This window comes from Centruroides vittatus, unplaced genomic scaffold (assembly GCF_030686945.1).
Source record: "Centruroides vittatus isolate TY-2023 unplaced genomic scaffold, ASM3068694v2 contig_15, whole genome shotgun sequence".
NCBI lineage: Eukaryota > Metazoa > Arthropoda > Arachnida > Scorpiones > Buthidae > Centruroides > Centruroides vittatus.
In genome coordinates this window covers 1,640,211-1,658,163 of record NW_027120927.1, presented here as the reverse complement: position 1 = coordinate 1,658,163, position 17,953 = coordinate 1,640,211, and the positions used below count along the sequence as shown (strand labels likewise).

At 28.4% G+C, this 17,953-nt stretch overlaps 1 protein-coding gene and 1 long non-coding RNA gene across 2 annotated transcripts; one reads left to right on the top strand and one right to left on the bottom strand.

The window, feature by feature from the left end:
* The first annotated feature begins 2,918 nt into the window (after positions 1–2,918).
* Positions 2,919–4,223, top strand: LOC136968584 (uncharacterized protein F54H12.2-like). Its single transcript, XM_067262584.1, has one exon. The coding sequence runs from the start codon at positions 2,919–2,921 to the stop codon at positions 4,221–4,223; it is 1,305 nt and encodes a 434-aa protein (XP_067118685.1).
* Positions 4,224–4,721: 498 nt separating this feature from the next.
* LOC136968612 (uncharacterized) lies at positions 4,722–5,808 on the bottom strand. The gene is made up of 2 exons (XR_010879678.1): positions 4,886–5,808; positions 4,722–4,812 (listed from the first exon to the last, which is right to left on the bottom strand). It is a non-coding gene; the product is annotated as an uncharacterized lncRNA (long non-coding RNA).
* Between the last annotated feature and the right edge of the window lie 12,145 nt (positions 5,809–17,953).

The window sequence follows — 17,953 nt, the reverse complement described above, 5'->3', positions numbered from 1 at the left end:
CAGAATCTCGACTAAAAGAAAAAGCTGATCACGACGATGGATTTATTAAACAAATAACTTTATCAGTACCTCAATTATATCAAAAATATATACCACATTTAATTGCTAAGCTTGATCGAAATCATTATGGATGGAATTCTAAAGGTGAATTAACAATTGAAGGGAAACCCATTATCGGAAGTCATATGGTAGACCTCGTTTCGTATGTTATGCGAAATAGGAAAACGGTATCACCTCCTGTTGGTTTTAACGAATTTTGGACTATTTTAAAGAAAATAAACCTTCCACAAGAGTGGATTGGAAACAAAGGTTTGACAACATTACCTGAAAAAATACAATATCAACCGAAATCACTGGAAACTCCAGAAGAAATTTTCTCTCCATCGCTATTTCATCAACCGAAAAAATCTAAGAGGAAGAGGAAGAAAAATTTTGAATGGAAAAACTTTTGAAATCGATATACTATAATCCGAAATCTCCAGCATCTTTTGGTGGTGTGAGTAAATTAGTTAAAGAATCGAATTTACCGCGATCTGATGTTAAAAAATGGTTGTCTTCTCAATTAACTTATACACTTCATAAACCTGTACGAATTAAATATTCGCGAAGAAAAACTAAAAGTTTTTATCCTAACGACTTATGGCAAGCTGATTTAATTGTATTAAAACAATTTTCTAGATTTAATAATGGAATAAAATATTTACTAACTGTAATCGATGTATTTACTAAGTATTGCTATGTCGTAGCTATAAAAGATAAAAAACCTCAGTCAGTTTTTAATGCTTTTCAAACCATTTTTAAAAAAAGAAACGTTCCGAAAAATTTACAAACTGATAAAGGAAAAGAATTTTATAATAGATTAGTAAAAAATCTTTTTAAAAAATTTAAAATTAATCATTATTCAACTCATTCAGATACAAAAGCAGCAGTTGTGGAAAGATTAAATAAAACTTTGCGGAATAAAATATATAGATTATTTACTTATCGTAATTCTTATAAATATATCGATAAATTATCAGATATTGTGAAAAGTTATAATAATAGTTTTCATAGAAGTATTGGCATGTCTCCATCGGAAGTTACCCCCCTACATCATAGCATGATTTTCGAAAAGTTGTATGGTATAAAAGGAGGAAATACGTTTAAATTTAATATTGGTGAGTTTGTTCGAATTTCGAAAATACGTAAAACATTTAGTCGAGGATACCTACCCGGTTGGACTAAGGAAATATTTATTATTCATGATCGTTTTCCATCTCATCCTCCAACATATATATTAAAGGATTTAAATAACGAGATTTTGGAAGGACGATTTTATACAGAAGAATTACAGAAGGTAACAAAATGATGCAATCAGACTTTTTTGTGACTCTGACAAGCAATGCCAGCATGAAGTTATTCCCTGAAAATAACCAATCTCATTTCACCGTGAAAATGAGTCCGCCTATTGATTTACATGGAAAATGGGTGGTTGGTTTGACAGAAGTTATTATTCCTAGAAATTGGTTTAATATATCTAATCATAATAATGATTATACTATTACTAGACATAAGATTAGGAGAGAAAAAATAGAAGATAAAACATATGTGATTCCATTAACTACAGCTAAAGAAAATGAAGGAGAGACTCTTTTCGATTGGATAAACAAGAATATAGTTTCATTAACAGGGTCTAACACGGCAGAATTCGTTTTAGACAAGAATTATAAAGACATAAAAATAAATTTGAAAGAAGGATTTGAGCTGCATATTACGAAAAAAAATGCTCACAAATTACTTTATTTATTAAATTTTCCGCTGAAAGAAATTATATTTAAACAAGGCACTTCAAATTTAATATTGCGAGCGGAGTCAGGGGAATATATATCAAATTCTAAATTTTATAAAGATCAATTTATACTTTTAATAGAAAGAAATAAAAAAGTTGTCGAGGAAATTGATGTAGAGGAAAAAATTTTTATTCCTATTGGACTTTATTCATCTGCAGAAAAATTTTTAGGGATTTTTAAATATACTAAATTAGCATTACTACCTAATAACAAAATCATTTTAAAAGTTCCTAAAAATATAACGATTGAATTTGGAAACGAATTAAAAGATTTGTTAGGGTTTAAAACACACAAATTTTCTGAGGGTGAATATGTGAGCGACTATCCAATCGAATTGTCTGCAGGAATTTCAGAAATTTTTATTTATTCAAATATTGTTGCTTCTCATCGTGTTGGAGATATATCTGCTCCTCTTTTAAGGGTTATACCTGTGATGGGGGAGAAGACCGATCAAATAGTTAGAGTTTACCAGTCCCCTCTATACTTTCCATTAACCCGTAATTATATTGATACAATTGAAATTGAGCTGCGAACTGCTAACGGGAAAGAAATCATCTTTTTTGGGGGAAAAACATTATTAGTTTTATCTTTTAAACAGATATAAATATCGTTATATTTTATTTATTAACGTTAGTTCGTCTTTGAGAAGTAGAAAATGAAGCTCGATCCTAAGGATTGTATAAATTATTACTGCAATCAGGCAGGAGGAACGATATGGAAACACGATTTTCCTTTTACACAACAATTTGGAAGAGGGAATTATTTCGCTGGACCGCAAATACAGAGGGGATATGGATTTTTCACGAATCTGTTTCGAAAATCTATTCCCCTAATTTCTAAAGTGGGGAAGTATCTGGGTAGCAAGGCTTTAAAATTTGCATCAAATGTAGGATCGGATGTAATTGGAGGGAAGTCGTTTAAAGAATCTACAAAGTCTCGTTTTAAAGATGTGGGATCTGAAATTAAGCAAGATATACTTAAAAAAGTCCAGACAGGATCAGGTATAAAAAGAAAACGAGGAAAAAGATTAATTCAGTCACAAAAGAAGAAGAAGAAGCGAAAACTTAACGATATTTTTGCTGATTAGAAATGGATCCTCATTCGTGTGGTTGTCTCAAATCAGAATTGGACCTATTTAATACTGTTTCGACTCAACTAGCAATTGAGAATACTTACGAAGTTATTGCTCATCCAGTAGCCACCATATCGGATAGCAGAGCACCTATTGAGTTTCTGATATCAGGATCGGGTGAGCATTATATGGATCTACATTCAATTTATTTATGCATTCAAGCAAAAATTCTAAAGAAGGATGGATCGAATCTAAGTTCTGAAGACAAAGTCACACCTGTTAATTATTTTTTAAATAGTATGTTTTCACAGTGTACGATGTTTTTAAATGATAAACAGATTAGCGCTCATGTTAATTACCCATATAAAAGTATATTAGAGGCCTTACTATTTAATTCGAAAGAAATGCAAGAAACTTTTTTAACAACCGCATTATTTTTTAAAGATACTGCAGGACAAATGGATTCGATAAATCCCTTAGATGAAAATAACACTAACCATGGATTAGTTAAAAGATTTAACATTAGCAAAGAAAGTAGAATAATAGATTTAATGGGGCGGCTTCATATCGATTTAGCAAATCAGCCAAAGCTTTTAATAAACAATGTGGACCTGAGGGTGAAATTGGAGAGATCTAAAGAAAATTTTGCACTAATGGCAAATAACGATGAGTATAAAATCATTATTAAAAATGCATCGTTGAAAATTAATAAAGTAGATGTCAGTTCATCAGTTCAAATTGGGATAGAAAAAGCCTTACAAACCGGTATAATAAAAATGCCATTTCGTAGAACTGATGTTAAAGTTTTTACTTTAACGAGTGGAATTCAGTCTACAAGTATTTCGAATGTAGTTATAGGTCAGCTACCCTACAGAATAACTCTGGGATTAGTTTCCAACTCAGCATTTAACGGAAATGTAAAGCGTAATCCTTTTAATTTTAAAAATTATAATTTAAATTATATATGTTTATCAAAAGACAATCAGATGGTTCCCGCTAAACCATACTGTCCGGACTATAGCAATAAAATTTATGCAAGAAATTTTATCTCCTTATTTGAAGATACTGGATGTATTCACCATCACAGATCTACAAATATATCTTATGATGAATATAAAGATGGCTATGCTCTATATTGTTTTGACCTCACCCCTGATAAATCAGGATCTGAGGGTCATATAAGCGTGAACCAGCTGGGAAACATTGCTATTGAACTAAAGTTCTCAAAGGCGATACAAGAAACGGTAAATGTTATTTGTTTGTTGGAATATAATAATACTTTAGAAATTGATCATTCACGAACTGTATTCACCGATTATTAATGAATACCGTTACTTTATGGAGATTAGCGGCGAGCGATCCGAAAATAAAAAGAAATTTTGGGGGAGTGTTTGCATCAGACGATCTCCCGTTTCGAGTTGGTAATAAGCAATCATTTATAATTAATTTAGATGAAAGAAATAAGCGAGGAAGCCATTGGGTATCAGTATTTTTTACGAAAGATAAAAATTCTTGCATTTATTACGACAGTTATGGATTAAAACCGAGGAAAGCAAATATCATCAGATTTATAAAACGAAATTCAAAAAAATATTGTTGGAATAATATTATTCACCAAAGTTTGTTTTCCTTAAACTGCGGTTATTTTTGCTTATATTTTTTATATAAAATTAATAGAAATCTATGTTTATCAGAATTACATGTAACGGATAAATTTTATAACGATGAATTTGTTAAAAAGTTTGTTAAAAATAATTTTCATTTGTCAAAACCGATTGTAACAACTAATAATCAATGTTGTAATTCAATAAAAAAATCTATTTAAAATATAAAATTGTGTTTTTATTTACAAAATTTACATTCATGTTTTTCTTCAATGCAGGAAGGGTTTTCAGAATACATCCGATAATTCTATGTAAAAGTAAAAATATATTTAATATTTTCAAAATGAGGTAATATTTAAAACAAAATAATATATTTTTACCTGTTTTCATATAATGCTTATATGAAAAGACATTACACAAGCCGCAATGGTGTTGGAAATCCCAATGATAGGGACACAGTATTTTAATTTCGGAAGATTTTGGAACTCCGAATTTTTCCACATCTAGCGATTTAATGGCGGTATTACAGATATCATTTGCTCTACGAATTAAAAGTTTTTCTATTTCCCCCCCTTTAAAAAAAATAAATCCATATTTTTGAAATAAATTTTTAAAAGTAAAAACAATATCATCATGATGAATCCATTCATCATTTTCAGGCTTATACGATAAATATAATTTATGTAATCTATTACAGAATCTAACAGTTTTTTTATCGGATAAAGTTAATTTATCCCACCGTATTTCAGGGTGGAAAAAATTAATAACTCCAAAATCCTCCGAATTAAAACCTGTATACCCCATCTGTCGTATTAAATATCCGTTGTATGGGTGTAAACATGCTTCATTTTTAAATCTGAATCCCTGGCAATCTAGTATAACCCCGGGCTTATCTAAAATAGTAAAATTAATTTTATATATAGATTATTATAGCTAGGACTACTACTAAACATATTTTTTTAAAAAAAAAACTTACTATCCATTTTTGCTTGAGTCCACTCATTGATACTCATGTTTCTCCAGTGGTTGCTACCGTGATTTTTCTCTAAAAGCTAGTGAATGTCTGTCGAGTATTTATAGAAAAAAGATTACTTCCGTGTTTCTTACCCAGGGGTAGGGGATTTCTCCCTCACCCATCAACTTGACAACCCTGATAAAAACTTCCGCATTCAGGTTGACCTGTGAGAATAGCTAGAGGATTTTCTCATCCAGCTTAATATACTGGTGATTTATGATTTTAGCTTTAGTTTATATGACATCATCAATACAAAAATTGAATTCTTAAATTTTAATATAGACATCTACCAAACTGACTCATACAAAATATGGTTTTTATCCGAAACAACTTTAAAGCATATGATAGGAAGTTGATTAACTCAGCTATGATGTTATATAATTCCTCCATTAATATTTTTTATGATGATTCCACAGGAGAGTGTAATAAAAATTTTAAAATAAATTTTTGATTGAGAACACAGTTTATTTAACAGAAAAATTCTACATTCAATTTTTAATGAATACAAATTACAAAAAAGTTTTTGTATGTAAAGATCATGTTAAAATGTGAAAATAAAAATTAATGAAAATGTTTGACACACTTTAAATTTTGTGCTGTCTTTAAATACTATAGACTCCAATTAGAATATAACAATTACAGGATGAATTATTACAAAACATGACACATTTTTCTAAATATAAAATATTGTACTCCACATTACCAGGTATAAAATGCATTAAAACAGATCTAATCACCAGTTATAAAATTACTACTAAAATCAAATTAAATAAAAATTCTAAAATGTATTTAAAAATAAAGTATCTGTCTGTGCCGAGTAAAATTCTGATTAAGCAGTATCGTATTACACCATGTGATTACATCTTTTTTAAAAGTGGTAATTTAAATATAGAATACCACGAGTTACAATTCATACCATTAAAAAATAATTTGTAAAATCATGTGTAATAAACATAAAACTAAAACACGCGAATAGATTGTTAGACTACACTCGGTAAGTAAAATGAATACTGGTATCACTAAGCAAAGCTACATTAAATAATAGAGTTTAAATGAGATGATGAATGATGCCATTGACACTTTTGTTCTCATGAAGATACTATGCTGAAATGATTTAATTCCTTGATGTGTTTTTTATGAGGGGGTTCTAGTTCCTCTGTCTTTTTGTAGAAGGAGCTTCATCCTCAGAAGAACTAGACCCCTCATTGTCCGATGATGATGATGACGACGAGGATGATGATGACGAGGATGTCGATGGTGGTGATTCTAGAGGAGAGTGTGGGCCCTCCCCGATATTATATAAAGATACAGAGTCCACCTCTTCCAGCTGAGGTGCGATGGCTCTAATTATCCCTCTTTCACTCCTACCCGTTAGAGCCACCCACCTCTGCTGGGCTAAATATCTATCGTGGACCCTGTATGGGATGTAAGCACCCTGCGGCATCACAGCCATGATTAGAGTGGTGCTTTTATTCTTATCATAATTCTTCACTCCTCTAATCATGGCTCTATATGCCGCAGCTGCACTCTCCTCACTCACCTCGACACAACTTTCCTCGTTATTTTCCATGCTATATTTAAAAATATTATATTATACTCTTCAGAAGGTTTTTGTTTTCATCATGTTAGCAGTTAGTATAACAATAGGGGGATTATTAAAAAAGTTCGTAAATTTAGGATAGATAGTTTGTTTTAAGCTTGATGACTGCAACTCTTGAAGGTTAATAACCTAACCAGGAAAACACACAAACACTCCCAATGACCTAGGGTCGATGACACTTCCTCATAGCTATTAAGAAGCGTTACCTTCGAAGACAGATATGTCCTAATTTAGTTTCAACCGTTACCTTCAAAGACGGATGTGCCCTAATTTACTTGCATGCGTCACCTCAAACACGAGTGTAGGCCACTAACAGGGGATAAAAAGGGAGCAATTTTTCCTAAAAACTTCACTCATCGATTCTTCACCTAGTGATTCTTCTACTCGTTATTTCTTCTAGTGCTAAAGAAAAAATGTCGTCGGACGGAGGTACGTAATTCTATTTTAGTAATAATATCACTCATCTTAATTTAAATTATATATTTTTATAAACTAATTCTAGAATTTGACTTTGATTTCGAAAAGAAGACAAGTAAGAAGAGAACTTCAAAAACAAAAACTGGGGAGACTACCGAAAAAAAACAGAGATTTGATTTGGATTTAACTGAGGAGAAAAGTAAGCAACCAAAAATTCCTGACTTTAAAGTTAAAATTAGCGATTCGGAGAGAATTGAGATACAGGAGTTTAAGGCAAATTTTTATGTGTGTCTAAGCAAATCCAGAGGGTCATACCCTCCCAACAAATATAATATCAAGGTGACTGACTTCAAGAAGTATAAACAAGCATTTAACGCCATACAAGAACATTTGGATGAGTACAGTAAAATTTAAAGTTCTAGTTTTAATACTATGTTTTAAGTGTATAACGGTTTTTAGTATATAAAATTTATTAAGAACAACAGTGTTCAATTAATACTAAGTATATAATATTATATTTTAAGTGTATAAAATTTATTCTATGGTAATATGGCTTTCACATTTGCATTAAGAACAACAGTGTTCAATTAATACTATGTTAAGTATATAATATTATATTTTAAGTGTATAAAATTTATTCTATGGTAATATGGCTTTTACATTTGCATTAAGAAAAACAGCGTTCAAAGGTTATGTGAGAAGTTATAGAGCATTTATCTCTAATTATAGCGATCCGAGTATTTTACTTGAAAATATTAGAGGTACTATTTATAGTATTTTAACTAATAATGATTTAATTTCGAGAATGAAATTTTTATTAAATTTAAAGATAAGATTTATAAAATATTTGGAGGATGAGATTATTACTCAAGACATATTTTTCTCCAGTCGGGTAGAACATATTTTATCTCAATATATGATCAATGAAAGGTTAACAAATGCTTTCGACACAATTTTAAACTTCATTGATCAGTTTATTAAAAATGGGTCTGGGTGGATTATTAAAGAAATTATATTTGTGGATATTCATTTAGGAATTTATAAGGCTGAGAATGGGGGGTGTGCAGGGGTCATCCTACCCAAACGTCTATCAAATAAGCATTGTTTGTTGAATATTAAATGTAGTGATAATTACTGTTTTTTATACTGTATAATTGCTAGTTTGTATCCAAATACTAATAACAAAAATTCAATTTATTCGTATAGGAAATTTTTGAAATATTTAAATACAAATACTCTAAAATTTCCAGTAAATATTAAAAATATCCCTTCATTCGAAAAAAATAATTGTTTGAAAATTCAAGTATTCGGATACGAAAAAGAAATAATTTACCCTATTTATATAAGTAAATATCAATTTGAAAAAGAAATTAATTTGTTATTATATAAATCCCATTATTTTCTAATTAGAAACTTTAACAGACTATTGTCTGAAAAATCAGGGATTAGAAAATTCTGTCCCCGCTGTCTAATAGGCTTCCAGAGAAGCCATACCTTAAACGAGCACATAAAATTATGCTCTAATTATAAATATCAAAAAGTTTCTACTCCGACTGGAGAAAAGGCGATTGCTAAATTTAGTAATTATGAAAAGCAATTATATCATCCTGTAGTGATTTTTGCAGATTTTGAATCAATTCTAGAGGAAGTTCACGTAGATGCTGTAAATCTAAATTCTAGTTTTACTAAAACTATTCAGATTCATAAACCTATATGTTATTCTATTGTTATTATTGAAAATGATGATACTTTATTATATTGTAATTTTTATTGTGGTAAAGATCCTATTAAGCATTTTTTATTTGATATTCAGAATCAATTAAATATTTTATTAGATAAAATAAATACTTATGTAGAAATGAATATAGATACTATTCCCGATAATTATGAACATCAGTGTCATATATGTGAGGAGGGGTTTAATAATGATGATATCAGAGTAAGAGACCACGATCACCTGACAGGGAAATTTCGGGGAATGTCCCATAATCACTGCAATTTGAATTATAGATTCAAAAAATTTATTCCCATTATACTACATAATTTTACAGGTTATGACTCTCATCTGATTTTCAAAAATATCCCCCCAAAACTATTTTCGAGAATTCAGATTATTCCTGTAAATTCAGAAAAATTTACAACGTTTACTCTAGATCATTTTAAATTCATTGATAGTTATCAATTTTTAAATTCCTCGCTAGATAGATTAACAGAAAATTTAAAAAATGCAAATTATAATTTTCCTATTTTTAATCAATTTTTCTATAACAACAAAAATAAAAATTTGTTAAAAAGAAAAGGAATTTTTCCCTATTCTTATTTTAAAAACGAGGATATTTTATACGAGAGATGTTTACCCCCAAAAAAATATTTTTATAATGAATTATCTGGAGAAAATATTAGTGATGATGATTACCAGCATGCAAAATTAGTTTGGGAAAAATTTCATTGTAAAAATTTTAAGGATTATTTAAAATTATATCAATATGTTGACACTTTATTATTAGCTGATATATTCCAAAATTTTAGAAAATTAAGTTTAAAGTATTATAATTTAGATCCAGTATATTTCATAACAGCTCCAGACCTAACTTGGAATTGCGGGTTAAAAATGACAAAAATCGAGCTAGAATTATTTCGAGATATTAATATGTATCTTTTTATTGAGGGGGGGATGAGAGGGGGGCTATGTCTCTGCGGAAAACGATTTGCTAAAGCTAATAACCCTCTAATTCCAAAAACCTATGATAAAAATCAACCACATAACTATATCATTTCGATAGATGCTAATAATCTCTATGGATTTGTAATGAGTTCTTATTTACCTGTAAATAATTTCAGATGGTTATCTGAGGATGAGATAAATGCTTTAGACATTCGTAATATCCCCGATAGAAATGATATAGGCTATATTTTAGAAGTTGATTTAAAATATCCCCCAAATATTCACCAGCGTCATAATGACTTACCACTAGCTCCAGAACACCTCATCATTCCTTATGATTTATTATCAAATTATCAAAAATCAATATTAACTAAATTAAATTTAAAATATAATAATAATAATAAGAAATTAATTCCAACTCTTTTTGATAAACAAAATTATGTAATTCATTATAGAAATTTAAAATTTTATTTAGAAGAGGGGTTAATATTAACTAAAATTCATCGAGTGCTCGGATTTAACCAAGAGCCCTGGCTTAAAAAATATGTACTTTTTAATAACAAAAAACGCCAGGAATCAACAAATGATTTCGATAAATCTTTTTTTAAATTAATGAATAACAGCTTTTTTGGGAAGACCTGTCAAAATGTAAGGAAACGCTTAAATTTAAAAACAGCTACAACTGAAAATCAATGTCGGAAATATTTATCCCAGATATCTCTCGAAAATTTCCAAATTATTAATGATAATCTCACAATTTTTAAAATGAAAAAAATTAACTTATGTTTGGATAAACCAATTTATGTAGGGTTTTGTGTATTAGAATTAAGTAAATTGCATATGTATCAAACATTTTATAAAATATTTAAAAATAAATATGGTGAAAATGTAAATTTATTATATACCGATACCGATTCACTAACGCTTCAAATCCATACAGATGACATATATGAGGACTTTAAATCATTTCCAGATATTTTCGATTTTAGCAACTATCCAACTACACACAAACTATTTGATGTAAGGAACAAAAATAAACTAGGATATTTTAAAGATGAGACATCATCTAAACCTATAATAGAATTTTGTTCATTAAAACCAAAAATGTATTCATATATTTTTGATAATCAAAATAAAAAAACAGCTAAAGGAATTAAAAAATCCGTTGTTAAAACCTTTCACCATGAAAAATATAAAGAAGTTTTATTTAATAGTCGACTATTGAGAAATCAGCAGTTTGGAATTAAAAGTAAAAATCATGTTGTGACAACATATCTTCAGAATAAAATATCACTCTCACCATTTTATGATAAAAAATTTATTTCTGATAATGGTATAGATGTGACATCGTTTGGGCATTATAATTTTTATATTTAAATTCTTCCAGATTTTCTGATATCATCATACCCTCAATACGGTTATATATTATTATACAAGAGGAAACGAAATTCAAAAACTTGTTTAATACATGGTGTTTCGAGTAAAACATATCTTTGTTTAAAACAAGCTGTGAATAAGGCCGGATTATTTAAATTACCGGAGAATAAGAAATACTATTGTAAATTTTTTATACTAACTAACCAGATAACAATACTGTTATGTAATAAGAATTTTATAAAATGCGGTTGTGTTAATTGTAGTAATCAACTGTAATAATCATTACTGTACTTTTTTAAAAATGTTGTAACCAATAATATGTTTATGTAAAAAAAAAAATAAAAACTTTATCCTAATATCGAATTTTTTTTATAGACTACACATACATTACTTCACTGGAATGGAAAAAATTCTCGAGTTTACCCATGGATGAAAATAACATCAGACGTTTTAAAAACTTTGTTAACTGGGAAATTATAAGCCAAAAAACTGATTTAAGTCGAGACTTCATTTCTGAATTTGCAGATAGTTTAAACTGGGAATTAATATGGAAAAATTATATATTCACTACTACATTCATCAAAAAACATATTAAACATGCAAACTGGAATTTAATTTCTGAACATCAAGTATTAGATGAAGAATTCATAGATAATTTTTCAGAATATCTTAATTGGGATAAAATAGCAAAATTTCAGCTTCTCTCTGATAATTTTGTTAAGAAATATATTGATAAATTAAATATGAGAATAGTTTTAAAATATCAACGATTAAAAACAGATACACTGAGGGAATTAAAAGATTATCTCCACTGGGATTTAGTTTCTCGCTATCAAATACTGAACGAAGATTTCATTCATGATTTCAAATATCATCTTTTCTGGTGTTACATTATAAAATATCAGAAACTAGATCATAAATATATTACCGAAAATTCTCATAGTTTGTTAGTCTATATACTTCAAGATATTAGTAACATCGTTGATGACATAATGGATCGGTTAAATAAATTCGACGAAGAAGAAGAAGAAGAAGAAAATTAAAAATCTGTAATATTATATTAGATTTTTTAAAAATAAAAATTATTAAATCTTAAAAAGAGTCAATTGTATTATCTAGAAATATATTCTGATATTTCTAACATCATTAGTAAAAACTTACATCTTAAAAAAGAGCACAGGATTTTACTTCTGTTCTTCTTACAAAAACAAAGGCATATGAAGGCATTGGTAAAGAAGTGCTTCAGGTAGAGAGGCTACTTCAAGGATGTTAGAAAGGTGAATTTGTAATTACTCTAAGGACATTGCAAAGAATTTTCATCATCTATTTTAAAGCCGGGGTAGATATAAATCTCTCATTTAAAAAAAAAACAGAGGCTACTACAAAAACGTCTAAGGTCATTAGGGATGTGGGAAAGAATTTTCAAAATCAGGGTATAAGACAATTTTTATAAATAGAACCTACTTCACAGATGGTGGGGAGGGATTTTTGTAATTATCTTGAAGTAGGAATTCTAACAAATTAAACTTTATTGATGAAGGGAGATGGGTGAGGTAGGAATTCTAACAAATTAAACTTTATTGATGGAGGGAGATGGGTGAGGTAGGAATTCTAACAAATTAAACTTTATTGATGGAAGGAGATGATTATTAGATGGGTGAGGTAGGAGGGGAATTATTTTTTGATGCTGATAAGGAACAATTTTTGACTTCACTTCAGAGTAGAGCGTAATCCTCTTTATTTTTATAACCCAGTTTGTATCATTCATTTACATTAAAATCTATATTAATTTAATTTTATACCCCAGTTTGCATCGAATCTATACTACTTATAAAATATTTGTCGAATATTGGTAATGTTATTTTATCATTTATTACAAAAAATTTACATTCGTATATTTTATTATCTGGTAATTTTAATGATGCTGCTTTATTACATGTTTGTTTTAAACACGAGTAAGTTTTACTACAAATACTATGTATTATATAACTACATTTTCTTTTGTATACTATTATAAAGCCATATTGTGAAAATGATGAGGAATCTGCAAAATTAAAAGTAAAAATTGTAGTGCCCAAATGATAGTGCATCTATTCCATTATCTAAAATAAATTTTTATCGTAAAATGGAGAAAGGGAAATTTTATTTTGTAGATATGTTGTTACTATATGATTTTTGCTTTGAATTCCATATTGTTGATGCCTTAATAATTCTGTATTAAACAAAACTTCTTTATATTTATCATGATTAAATGTTTTTACAACAGATTTTTTAATTCCCTTGGCAGTTTTCTTATTTTGTTTATCGAAAATATAGGAATACATTTTTGGTTTCAACGAGCAAAATTCAATTATAGGTTTCGATAATGTTTCATTTTTAAAATATCCTAGTTTACTTTTGTTCGCTTCATTATATAATTTGTGATTTTTAGGGTAATTACTAAAATCGAAGATATCGGGGAATGATTTTAAATCTTCGTATACGTCATTTGTATATATTTGAAGTGTTAGCGAGTCTGTATCGGTATATAATAAATGTACGTTTTCGCCATATCTATTTTTGAATATTTTATAAAATGTTTCATAAATATGCAATTTACTTAATTCTAATACGCAAAAACCAATATAAATTGGTTTGTCTAAAATTAAATTAGGTTTTTTCATTTTAAAAATAGTCAGATTATCGTTTATAATTTTGAAATTTTCTACAGATGGCTTAGATAGATATCTGCGATACTGATTTAATGTTGTGGCTGCTTTTAGGTTAATATGTTTTCTTATGTTTTGACATGTTTGCCAAAAAACTATTATTCATTAATTTAAAAAATGATTTGTCAAAATCGTTAGTCGATTCTTGCCTTTTTTATTATTAAAATATATATATTTTTTAAGCCATGCGCTTTGGGAAAATGCTAATACTCTATGAATTTTAGTTATTATTAGACCTTCTTCTAGATAAAATTTTAAATTTCTATAATAAATTACATAGTTTGTTTTATCAAAAAGAGTATGAATTAGTTTTTTATTATTAGTATATTTTAAATTTAATTTTTTAAGACTGTTTTTTGGTAATTGGATAATAAATTGTATGGAATGTGTGTGTGTTCAGCAGCGAGTGGCAAATCATCGTGTCTGTCATGAATAACTTCAGGATATTTTAAATCAACCTCTAAGATATATCCTACATTATTTTTATTTGATATATTAGGTATGTTTAGAGCATCTATTTCATCTTTGTGCAGCCATCAAAAATTATTTACAGGCAAATATGCACTCATTACGAACCCGTAAAGGTTATTCGCATCTATCGACAGAATATAATTATGAGGTTGATTTTTATCATATGTATCGGGTATTAATGGATTATTTGCTTTTGCAACCTTTTCCCCGCCAAACTTATTCCACCCCTAATTCCATTTTCAATGAAAAGGTACATATCTAAATCATTAAATAATTCCAGTTGGATTTTGGTCATTTTTAAACCACAGTTCCATGTTAAATCGGGCGTAGTTATGAAATATACGGGATCCAAATTATAATATGTTAAACTTAATTTTCTGAAATTCTGAAATATATCTGCCAATAATACTGTATCAACATATTGGTATAATTTTAAATAGTCTTTGAAAGTTTTACAATTAAATTTATCCCAAACTAATTGAGCATGATTGTAATCGTCATCTGTAATATTTTTCTCCTAATAACTCATTATAAAAGCATTTTTTGGGGGTAGTTGAATTTCATTTAATATTCGCTTATTTTTAAAATAGGAATATGGAAAAATTCCTTTCCTTTTTAATAATTCTCTATATTTGCTGCAACGAAAAAAATGATTAAAAATTGGAAAATTATAATTTGCATTTTTTAAATTGTCGGTCAAAACTGAAAGAGAAGAATTTAAAAACTGAAAACTATCAATAAATTTAAAATACAGTAGAGCGTCGGTAAGTGGAACGTCGGTAAGTGGAATGGCCGGAAAGTGGAACGATTTTCAGTCGGACTGTGTCCATGCTGAATCGAACGTTTTTGATACTAAATTTACTTCTAAAGTATAATTTTCATGTTTTTTATATTCTTTAATATATTTATTTTGTTTGTACAAAATGCAGAAATAATTTTTAGCAATACAATAGCCTCGATGATTACTATAAAAATTTTCGTTAGGCTTAAAATCGACGAAAATTCAACGCAAAGCGACACGCGACGGAGAAAAATTCAACAGGAAGCGATACGCAACGGAGAAAAAATTTGAACATCGGACAGGTTAATGTATTTTTTTGTACAAAGTCAGAAACTAGAACAAATCATTAACTGGAAGGACCCCAGTCCCCAATTGGTTCCACTTATCGACGCTCTACTGTAATCTAATGAAAATGTTGTAAATTTTTCAGAATTTATAAAAATAATTTTGATTTTGAAAAATAATTTAGAAGGAATATTTTTAAAAATTAAATGCGAATCATAACCTGAAAAATTTTGCAATATAATTGGGATAAACGTTTTTAGTCGGTAATTTAAATTGCAACAATTATGGGTTCACCCCCGAAAAAGACCTGTCTGATGATCATGATCCATTACACGCAGATCATTATCATCAAATTTTTCTTTACAAATATGACACAAATGTTTAAAATTATTGGAAACAGTATTTAAATTAATTTCAGCATGGTGATTTATTTTATCTAACAAATTATTCAGCTGCTTTTGAATATCAATTAAAAAATTATTAACAACATTATCTCCACAATAAAAATTAGCATATATTATTTTATCTTCATTTTTAATAATTATAATGGAATAACATATAGGTTTATGAATTTCAAAAATTTTAGTACAACTTATTTTAGGGTCTATTTTATCAGAAGATACCTGTTCTAAAATTGATTCAAAATCTGCATATATACAAATTGCATGAAATAAAGACTTTTCATGAGAATGGAACTTTACAATTGTATTGTCTCCTTTTGGAGTAGATACTTTTTGATATTTATGATTAGAACAAAATTTTATATGGTCATTTAAAGTAGTTTTTCTTTCAAAACCATTTAAACAGAGTTTACAAAATTTTCTTGCTGATGATTTATCAGACATTAGTCTATTAAAATTCCTAATTAAAAAAAAATGAGATTTATACAATAACAAATTAATTTCTTTTTCAAATTGAAATTTACTTATATAGATTGGATAAATTAATTTCTTTTCATACCCATACACATGAATACTTAGGCAATTATTTTTCTCAAATGTGAGAATATTTTTCACATTTATGGGAAATTTTAAACGGTTTATATTTAACCCTTTTGGAGTCGGTGGCACACTTCTTCGCCCTATGCCAAACCGGTTTGAGAGGTTCGAAAACACTCGGTCGGCGTTGAAGTGCGCCAACGTTTTAATATCATTTTTCTTGAGAACTATATATCCTAGACACAAGCAGATTACACCATCGTTTTCTTCTGTGTTTATTCTACATAGCAGTATATATTTTGGATTTGATTTTTAAATAAATTCGTCATTTTCGATTTTTTAAATAAACACACTACTTAGATGGAAGTGTGTCACCTTTAGTATTGATTTAAATGTTCCTTTTTCTCTTTGTTTTTTTAATTTTTTTTTGCTTATTTTTGTGATATTGCAAATTTATATACTTTATTACATATGTGTGTTACATTTTTCATGATTTCTGATAATTGTTTTTTTTTTTACGTTGGTTTAAACTCTCTGGCGGATTTTCTCGCTGGCGTTTTGTTTACGCCGACGTTTTTAACTCTATTTTCCTTGAGAACTATATATTTTAGACAAATGCAGAACATGCTATCGTCTTCAGATATTTTTTATTTGTCTTCGATTTTTAAATTAATTCGTCATTTTCGATTTTTTAATAAACACACTGCTTAGATACAATGGGTCATGTTTAGATTACAATATAAATTTAAATTACAGTGTAATTGTTGTATTGTACTTGGGGAAATGTTTCCAAGACTTAACAGTGTGTTTTGTCAGATTACGTAATTTAAAAAATATTACAATTAATTAAATTTATTTGCCCTAATAAATGTAAATTATTTTATTATTTTGTTAGTTTTTGTACTAATTTACGCTCTTATATATTTGTTATTCATCGCTTTCTGTAATTTATTACATTTTTATTTAATTTTGTTAATTAATTTACCAAATATAATAGCAAGAAATGTTGTAAACAAAAACACGTGTTTGTGACAGGTCACGTGACCGCAGAAACCCCTGCGGCAGGTCAGGTGACGCCATTCTATTTCCTGTCACCTTCCTATGACGTAGAAGCTATTTAAGAAATAAAAATAATTTAAAATATTACATGTTTTCCATTATTTAAAAGCATTATTTCAGTAAATAAATTCA